Below are 10,048 nucleotides of genomic sequence, written 5' to 3'. Positions count from 1 at the left end.
GACAGGAGATTTAGCATCAAACTGTGAAATCCTTTTGATAAAGTCCTCTGGCAATTGTTCCTAAAAAAGATCCAGATAAGCTTCAGTTCATGCAATACAAACATAGGGAGTTACAGAACCAATTAGATAGTGATTCCCAAAATGTAAAAGGCGGCACCGAGGCAGTATAGCTGGTTCCTGAGCCCTTGTGAGGACTGCGCACTTCGTAAGGCCCCAAACTACTACACCTTAGCGTGTGTGGTAGCAGAAGCTTCCAAAGTCACTCCCCACAATGCATTGCAACCACAGCAGAAAGGCATTGTGGGGCGTGACTTTGGGAGCTCCCGCAGTCATTGGCAGCTACAGTATACCTACCCCCCATGCTGTCTGCACACACCGAGGTGCAGATTGGAGCCTTATTAATCGTGTGTTCCCCCACAAGCTCAAGACACTACACTGCTTGGGATCGGTCACACAGTTGTGTAAGCGATAGTCTAATGAGTATGCAATAAGATTGATTAAATTAGGGGTTCACATTAAAAATATTTTCTAGCTGAGGGGGCACAGTATAATAATGGTTGGGAACCACTGAATTAACTTATTATGTGTTAACGACGACACAGATTAGACCCTAAGGCCTCGGTCCCGCTGCGCTTGGTGGCGCGGGTGGCGGGTCGGGCGTTCCCCACCAGCAGGGGAATCCCCACCGAGCCGGTCCCGGTCCTCCCTGGCTGCACAGCTCGCTACACGCTGTGACGCGTCAGCCGCTACGGGATACAAAAAGAATTGTATTCCCTAGCGTCTACGCGTCACGTGGTGTGGCTGTGAGCTAATGAGGAGGAGAGGCTTCGGGGAGCGGGGAGGGAAAGCAGTCTGTGTTTGTGTTTGTCTGTGTTTGTCGGAGTGCCTATCTGTGTTTGTGTATGTGTGTGCCTGAGTGCATGAGTGCCTGCCTCTGTGTGTGTGTGTGTGTGTGAGAGTGCCTGCGTGTGTGTATGAGTGTGTGTGTGTGTGTGTGTTGCTTGTCAGCTCCAGCACGAGCCCGTGGAGGGGGGGGGGGGGGGAAGAGTAGCGGGTCCCTCCGGTCAAGCCACGCCCCCCCTCCCGCTCAAACCTCCCACTCCCACCCACCTCCCGCTCCCTACAGACCGCATATCGCGATATGTGTATGTCAGCGCCCCGCCTGTCTACAGCGCGGGAGCGCTGACTCTGGGAGCGGGGCCTTAGCCTAACAGAGGTTACCAACCAAGCCATGATATTTGCCCACATTCTTTCCGAATGACCATTAGAATAATTACACATCATTTGCCTGTGTGCGCAATGGAAACGAAGAATGATCCTATTTACTGAGCAGCATTCTGGGATAAGACACCTTCCAGCCTACTGAGTGAGGTCAATGGGACAGTAAGGTGTCTTCCAGCGTATGAAGATGAGTTATGGTTGAAAGCGGCTTAGTAAATACAGCCCTAATGTTCTCATTATCAATTTGGTTTGGCTATAACATAATTATAAAGAAGCTGGGAGGAATAGAGACATATATCAGATGAATTGGAGGTTCCCTGGAAGCAGGTCTGGTAAAAAAACAAAACAAATCGTGGGTTTGTGTTATTGCTTTCAACATAATCTGTTAAAGGCGATATCAACGACTAAATATTACTGCAGGGGCGCTCAACTTCAATCGTCAAGCTGCCCCAACAGGACAGGTTTTCAGGATATTCCTGCTTCAGCACAGGTGACTCAACCAGTCCCTGCTTCAGCACAGGCGGCAGCTCAACTGAGGCTCAGTCGAAGACTGTGCTGAAGCTGGGATATCCTGACCTGTTGGGGGGGGGGGGGTGCATGAGGACTGGAGTTGAGAACCCCTGCATTAAGGATGCGCCCAGAGCACTGGCTGTTGTACTGCATGTTCCATGTCTCTTCCTACCTTTGGAGTGAGCTGTAAGAATGTGTGATGTGGTGTAGCATTGGACAGGACCAGCTTGCTTTGCACTTCTGTTCCATCCTGTAGCACTACACCCTTAACCTTTCCACGGTCATCCACCATGACCTGCTCCACCACCTGCAATTGGAGACAAAGTTATTAATAAAAGAACACCAGACAAAACACAAACTCTCAGGTCATTAGCAAACACTGCATAAGCACAGAGAACCGTGTTTATTTTTCTCTGATACGGTGTTCTTGTACAATATTGTCATATTTACCCCCACTGAAATACCCATGACGATTTCTATTGTAAAATAATTGTGCATTTAAAGAGGCAATCCAAGCTGGCGATTAAAAAAACAACAAAATCCCCCCCAGGATTGAAGCAGGGGGTTTCCAGATTTGAACCCCATTAATCTCAGCTCCGGAGGCGCCCTGCTTCGGGAGATACCGGGGTACCGGTGGAGACACCGCTCAGCTGGCAGGGATCATGCAATGGTGGAGTTTCAATGCTCCCGCGCCATGTGAGGAAATAGGAAGCCGTGACGGCATCAGGTTCGGCTATTGGCCCGTGTAACGCGGGAGCTTTAAACTTTGCTGAGAAACTGGCACCCCCTTTGGGGTCTGTATCTCTGGAAGCAGGGGTCCCCGAAGATGAAATTAATGGGGTTCAGCTCCGGAGACCCCCCGCCCCCGCTTCAAATCATGTTGAAGCTCCAGTTCAACCAATATCCTACATGTGTGTTATTTTAATAAATCAGTCCTGTACTATGAGAAAATACTGGTAGCATTTAAAATAAAATTTAAGAAAATGTTTTAAAGACATTTGTAATGTATTCTAATGTAACAAGCATTTTTGTTGCTATAGCAACCATATACAAAGTCACACCCCCTTCCCCTTCTGAAATAGCACCCCCTTTTTGAGCCCTGCCCTCTCTAGCAGTGAACCAATTGAATCTAGTGCCTGCCTGGTCACATGATCTTCCTCACAGAACTTTGTCCGTCAGTGCAGCAGAAGAGGACCCAATATCAGTGTGTAGATTGTATTGATGCACATATTTAATTTTTTTTTTTTAAACAACAGCTCTAACTGCAGCTTTAAAAAACTAATAATAATTAAAAAAAAAAAAAAAAAAAAGCATCAATTGCGTCTTTAAACAAGTCAGAATTCCAGTTTAAACATAATATCCATTACAATTGTCAATCAAAAATCCGCAGTTTTTGCAAGCCTTTTAAAAAGGCCCATATTTACTAAGCAATGGTATTCCATAAGACATTTTCCCAGATGATTAGCTCAATATAAGCGTCAGTATAAGAGCAAGTCACAGAACTTATTCCCACGCTAGGTATTATCCGCTAGTATGGCAAAGAGTAAGTGGTTTGTCCAATGCGTACACATACCTTATCTGTGTATATTTCAGCCCCAGATGCTGCAGCAGCATTGGCAATAGCATTAGAAACCATACCCATCCCTCCTTCCACATAACCCCAGGATCCCTTCTTCCCTTCCAATTCTCCCATGACATGATGCAGCAAAACATACCTGGAAGGAAAGGAGCGTATATTATCTTCCTAGTATACCACCGAGACAGGGCTGGCCTTTACTGCAGCCCAATACATTACAAATCACTTTCTTACCAGTTGATCTTGATTTGAAATCACTTTTTGGGACAGTTTATCCTAATCCTTTTCATATGGGGAACCCCCTAAGAATTTAGGTCCAGAGAGAGTTGAAAGAAATAGTACAACTCTCCCAACCACTATCCCTCCTTGTCAACAGGTCACCCAGCAAAGCTTAAGTGTGTGTGTGTGGGGGGGGGGGGGGGGGGGAGGTTTGGTGGGATAGGGGCGGTGTGAACTGATTCTATAGCTCTATATATTTTGCTATGAGGTTATACTCCCCCTGCTGGTGAAGATTTTAGCTCAATTATAGCCAACTGAAATATTCCCCGTCAAGGGGAAGACGGCATCTCATTATATAGAAAGGGGGCCTCCGTGCATGTTGTCTTGAGTGCCTGTGCCTTTAAGTAGGATACTAAAATAGATAGGCACTCCACTTAACATATGCAAACAAAAAGTTCTTAAAATTTAATGAGAGATCGACATGTGGGTCCCACTTTGGGCCATATCTAGATAAAAGTCCAAAGTGGCACTGAAACGTCAATCTCCCATAAAATTTGAATAACTTTTTTTTTTTTTTTTTTTTTTTTTTTGCACAAGTCCAGGGGAGAGCGCATCTATTTTTTTTTTCATACCGTATGATCCTCGCTTGTAATTGTGCACCCAAGGCGGATTCAAGAATTAACGGTCAGTGCTCCTATTCTCTATTGACTCATGTTCCTTTAAGTATACATTGTTCACCAGAACGCAGCAGAGTTCTCCTACATAAGGTGCGAGAATTAAATAGCACTGAACAGAGTTCCAAAATATCCAACCCTGTCCAAAATACATATGAGGAAGCAGCCCCGTTCCTCAAGAATAATCCTTAATAAATGTCTGGGGGGGGGGGGGGGAGTCACAAAAGGTGATGAAGTTACTGATATTTGTTTCTTTATTTGGCTTGATCACTATATGTCAGGAGTGGCCAACTCCAAGGGCCACCAACAGGTCAGGTGAAGGATATCCCTGCTTTGGGCTCAATCAGTGGCTCAGTCAATGACTGTGCCACCTGTGCTGAAGCAGGGATATCCTTAAAACCTGATCTGCTGGTGGCCCTTGAGGGCTGGAGTTGGCCACTCCTGTTATATGCCAATCCATGGCAGTCATTCTATTGCGTCACTGGAATCCTCTCCTTCAAGCCTTGGTAGTATCTCATGAATAGAAAGAACAGGATTCCAGAGAGCAGGAACAGTGCTTTTGCAGGGTGCCAGGGAGAAGGAATGTATGTTTGAGTCAGGCATCAATAATTGCTGTTTTAAGAACCGTGACTACAGAAGCAGCAGTCAAAGTCATCTGAAGGACCAAAAGCCCAAACTGAATTATTACCATTAATAGCTCTTGCCTGAACCTTTCAGTTGACATATCTTTTCAGAGAAGACAAATGCATAACTCATGTATTACATGTCTTTATATTCCAACGTGGGGTCAACATCTAAATAGGAGAATCAATTCCTCCCTGCACATTTCTCTTGTACGGTGCTTTAAACCAACAAAGAATATTGATTTAATGATATAATTAAACATATATGGTACTAATCATGAGAATAATCTATTATATAAAAAAATATGGACATTGAAATGTCTGAGATAGCGCACATACCCACTTCCAGGAGTAGCGGGACTGGTCAGTGCACCAATAACAGCATCTGTAGCCAAAGTGCATTTCAAAGGCTCAGACTCAAACCAGTGATCCAAAATCTTAGAAAGTAAACACAAACAAATACGAGAAAGTAATATGTAATATATTAGTGTAGTTATCAGCAACATACATGCAGTTTTATTTTGTATACTATTCAATGTTCTGTACTTTTTTCCTCTTTTCTGATTCCAGAACCTGTACTGTGCCACTTTGTATCCAATATAACTAATATAATGTTTAATGTATGAGTATCAATCTCTATGAGCACTAACATTGCAGATTGATCTGTCGCTCTAATATGTCTAAAAGGTAAAACAAACTATCAATATGATTTTAGACAATCTTCGAATTCGGGCAACGACACCTTTAGCACAGGTCTCTGCTTATAAGGGCACTCACTGTGAGTCCAGACCAAAAAACGACGTCGCAATTAAAAAAAAAAGAATCATGATATAGAAATCATAGAGTTAAGGACCTTTTATTTATGTTATCATCGAGCATAGGAACAACTTCGGTGGGTGAGACAGCATTGCGGTGCGGGGGGGGGGGGGGTGGGAGGAATTCATAAAGCGTTAACTTGATAAACCAATGTGGTAAGCACATAATCAGTAATGAGATGCCCTGTTCTCTGTTGATTCACTAAAGTTTTGTGTTTGCTGCTGTAACTTGTTCTAAAGTTGCTTACCTTGGATATTGGAGCTGTAAGAACTTCATAATATTTAGGAAGCGAACTGCCCAGTGTAAATCCTAATTTGTGAAAAAAGGCATAAAAAGAATACATGACTTAAAGTTGAATAAGGTTCCAATAAATACGCCGTGTCAAGTTTGATTTAATATACTATCCCTGCAAACCATTCTTATGCCAGTGATCTACAACTGCAATTATCTGGAAATCAATAAGTAGTATAAAGTAACAGCAGAAATTATTTCCTGAGTCCTCCATCAGTTGTCCTTTAAGATAAATTAAAACTAAAGAGTGCGTGCTGCCCTTCTCCTAACACATACCTGCTTTAAGAAGTGGTTGAAGTTGTTTAAGTGCCCGCAGTCTTTTGAGTAGTGACCCCTGCACAAGGGCTTTTGTGTCTACTGGAGGGGCATCTAGCAAGGGATCAATGGCGGACACCAGATGGTTCATGAAGTTTTCATATTCTGGGTATGCCTGAGACCGAGAACAAAAAACAGAACAGAAATTACCCTGGAGGAAGATATTAAAAGTCGTTGGATAGAAGTGACCTTGAATAGTAACAATGGTGTTATGGTGGAATCGTTAAAAAGCATGTTTTTCCATAAGATTCATGCATAGAATGTCACAGCAGATCACTGCATATCATTACATTGTAGCAAGTGGTCTGGCTCACATCTGAATGCGCCATTCTAGAAAAAATGCAATACTTTTTTTTTCTGGAAGGAAAGGATGAAACGTTTTCATTGACAAAGAGGAGGAACCTGCATTAAATCAGATTTTCAGACTACAGCTTGGTAGGCCTGCGTACCACACACCTTTGCATCTCTCTTAGAGAATTGGGCGATCTGCCTCTCGTTGTCAGCCACGTTCCCTCCCAGAATAAGAGACCTTGGTGGGCGTCCATTGATGCCTTCTTCCAATATTGGAGTAAATGAGTGGGGGTTTCGAAAATATATCTTTAACCCATGTTTCTAGAAGGTAAATGAATATTAGTTGTATATGGGCTATATAATAAGTACATACAACTAGAATAAGGTGCAATTACTTAATTACTACATGAACTCCAAAAGGCAGGATCGAATATATTTTAGTGCTAGAGGGGCCAGGAACAGATTGCACCAGTGAAAAGCCCAATGTGCATCAGGCCTCTCTAACACTGAAACAGTAACTGCAGAAATATTTGACGATGACCAGCAAAAACAAACACGACGAAAACAGGTGCCTGTGTTTAAAAAAATAAAATGTATGTTTATTTTGCCTTATTAAAAGGGGGTAGTTAAAACTCCAACGCGTTTTGCACCTAACATGGTGCTTTCTTAAAGGGGCAAACCACTGAATGCAAGACACAGAAACGCGTGTTCTCACACACTGCCCTGTTTCTCACTCCCGCTTGCATCATATGTAAGCAGCTTGTTTCTTAAATCTGGTGCAACATGTTACTTTACATTACCTAGGACATGGCTGATTTTTTTTCGGGCATACGGAAAAGGAGGAAATGGAGCAATAGATACGCAGATTTTGATAAATCCAATTGTGTGCTTTGGATAACTCTTTGATAGATTAACACAAAGAGGTGCAAGAGATGTGTCACTCTTTGCCTCAGTCCATCTATAAAACGGCTTGGTAGCATATATCTCACCTACAGACTTCACGAGAAAAGATTTCTTCCATAACCAAAAATCCCATTGATAAATCTGTAGGTTTTCCCCACCTCAGTACAAAGCAGCTGCAGAATCCCAGCACTCATACCTGGCTTGAGGCTGTGTGTTCTGTCAACTTTCATTTATGGGTTTGCCTTATTACTTTCCCTGCGAACCCTGTGTGGTGGGGTTGAGTGACAGAATAATCTATCCACTGCCACTAAATCATCCATCACTACTGAAAACGACCTATTTTTTCCTGTCGAATACAGCCATACAAATAACACCGTTATTAATGTCAAGGTTTAAAGAGTTGAAGGCCAATGCCACAGGTTTAAATCTTCCTAGACAATGTATAATAAAGCCAGGCCTAACCTTGTGACGTTATTAATTGTGGTTTTACACATATTAAACAGTTACAAAGTGAATTCCAAATTGAAGGGGCAGTTGTCCTGATCATGTTCAGAGTATGGCTTTTAGAGAAAAAAAAACTAATATTCAGCTACCATTTAAAATGACCAAACCTCATTAAAAATAGCACAGAGATAATAACGTAGGTTAATACTTCACCTCACACCTCTAATAATATGTCTTGTAAGCGGAATTACATCTGCAGCTTGCGAGTTTGCTAAAAGCCAGGATTACGGTTTCACATTTTTAATATGCTTAAAACTCAATTATGTTCATAATTGTAACGAATATATCTTGCATTCAGTTAAACAATTAATGTAAAGAAAATTACCTTCAGCTCCAGGTCCTTGTATATCTGAGGTCTCAGCAGACTGAGCAGATAAGATGCTCTGGAGAACTTAAAGCCTATTAAAAATATATATATCTTTTAGTCGTGCCTTGCAACAATATTTGAATAGCAATAAAAAAATGTCAGTACTCTACACCTTGTCAGAGCCATGCTCACCCTCTCCGACACATGCAGAGATCTGATTCGTTATTGCATTTACTACCACTGTTGCTTTTAAGTCCTGATATTCTGTATCACTCATATTGTAAGACGTGTGGGTAAAAATTACCTTCTCTTAACATCTTGCTTCTATTTATAATGCTCCAATCTGATGCTATAACAAACATCCACCTGTTATACTGCGTAATGCTCACTTGTTTAGTGTTGGAGTTGATCAAATTTGCAGGAATATTTCACTGTTGCTTTGGAACAATCTGCCTCGTACAGTTCCAGAGGCCCCCTATAAAAACAGGCTCAAGACCTACCTGTTTACCCAGGCTTTTTATTAATGGACCACAACCTGTCCGATATTTAATAGCACAGTACCGTCCCATCCTGTATTGTATCTTTCCTTGTGTTTGGTCTCTTTTATAATCTTACATGTTTTCTTCTTTTTCCCTTTTTGTAACTGTAAAACGTTTTGAGTCCCATTGGGAGAAAAGCGCTATATAAATAAAGTTATTATTAAGTTATTATTTGTAGGTCTGTGAACAATATAACCAGTTCAGACAGTTTAATCCTAAATAATTAAGGAGATACATTTGTCATGGACAGAGCCAGAACGGAGAAGGCGAGAACAAGACAAGTGAAGGAGACCCAGATAACATTACGGAAAACCGATTGATGATACATTTCACCACTGATGGACTGTATTTTCATTAATTATGCGTTGGTCATTGATTCATTCATCTCCAATAAACTGCAAGTTATCATCTCAGAAATGACTAAGAAAGTTTATCCCTATGCAATGTAACAATCCTCACCTGGAATAATTTCCTCGGTGACTGCTGCTCCACCAATCACCTGTCGCCTCTCAAGAACCACGGTATTCACACCAGATCTCTGGAGATAAGCCGCCTGCAAGTTTAAAGAGAAGCTCCAGGAACACAAGCAAAGTGGTTTACAAACACAACACTTTATTACGTAAGAGATTACAATGCAGCGTGAACTTAACCAGGAACAGACATTATGTTCCAGACTTCCCGTGGAATTCTCAAAGCCAATTACATGCAAGAACAACGGCCTTACCAGCAGGTCTTATTTGCAGAGGCTTATCGCCACGTTCCAGTTAGCACTATGCTCTTGACAGCAAAAAACACCACTTAACGTCATGTTGTCATCTTTTGAAAGTACACGTTTAATATAAAAGTGACATTAAGTTAGTTAGGTTAGCAGAGCTTAAATGATATATATTTGCATAATGATGGTAGTGATTGCACCTACACGATGTGCATGGGATAAGAGCAATGGAATTACATTTGAAACACTACCATTGAATAAAGCCAAACACACACAACAGGTGATGATGTAAGGAAATTTGATCCTGGGTGAGGCAGTGCTGAGACCTTGACTGTACATCAACAAATATACTGTACAGCACACATCGGACAAGGCTCAGTCATGTCAGATTCTGCCACATTGGGTACATATGTACAGTGTGCCTTAATCTCGCAACCAAAGGTGCTAACATGTAAATTAGGACCTCCTCTAAAAGGCACAGCAGGACAAGTCATTTATTACACAAAACAAACTTTTTACCCATGAAATGCTTCTCCTGCAGATC

At 42.0% G+C, this 10,048-nt stretch overlaps 1 protein-coding gene across 1 annotated transcript in view; it reads right to left on the bottom strand.

The window, feature by feature from the left end:
• Window positions 1–10,048, bottom strand: part of PYROXD2 (pyridine nucleotide-disulphide oxidoreductase domain 2) — a 34,836-nt gene that overhangs the window by 22,041 nt on the left and 2,747 nt on the right. Inside the window, exons 3-11 of the mRNA XM_075612334.1 lie at window positions 9,249–9,342; window positions 8,269–8,342; window positions 6,702–6,857; window positions 6,207–6,360; window positions 5,887–5,948; window positions 5,163–5,260; window positions 3,305–3,446; window positions 1,904–2,038; window positions 1–60 (exon numbers count right to left, since the gene is read on the bottom strand). The exon at window positions 1–60 is cut by the window's left edge and continues 13 nt beyond it. Coding sequence (XP_075468449.1) covers window positions 1–60; window positions 1,904–2,038; window positions 3,305–3,446; window positions 5,163–5,260; window positions 5,887–5,948; window positions 6,207–6,360; window positions 6,702–6,857; window positions 8,269–8,342; window positions 9,249–9,342 — 975 coding nt within the window. The remainder of the gene's footprint in view (window positions 61–1,903; window positions 2,039–3,304; window positions 3,447–5,162; window positions 5,261–5,886; window positions 5,949–6,206; window positions 6,361–6,701; window positions 6,858–8,268; window positions 8,343–9,248; window positions 9,343–10,048) is intronic.

Source organism: Ascaphus truei, chromosome 8 (genome assembly GCF_040206685.1).
Source record: "Ascaphus truei isolate aAscTru1 chromosome 8, aAscTru1.hap1, whole genome shotgun sequence".
Lineage (NCBI taxonomy): Eukaryota > Metazoa > Chordata > Amphibia > Anura > Ascaphidae > Ascaphus > Ascaphus truei.
This window is presented reverse-complemented; position numbering and strand designations above follow the sequence as displayed.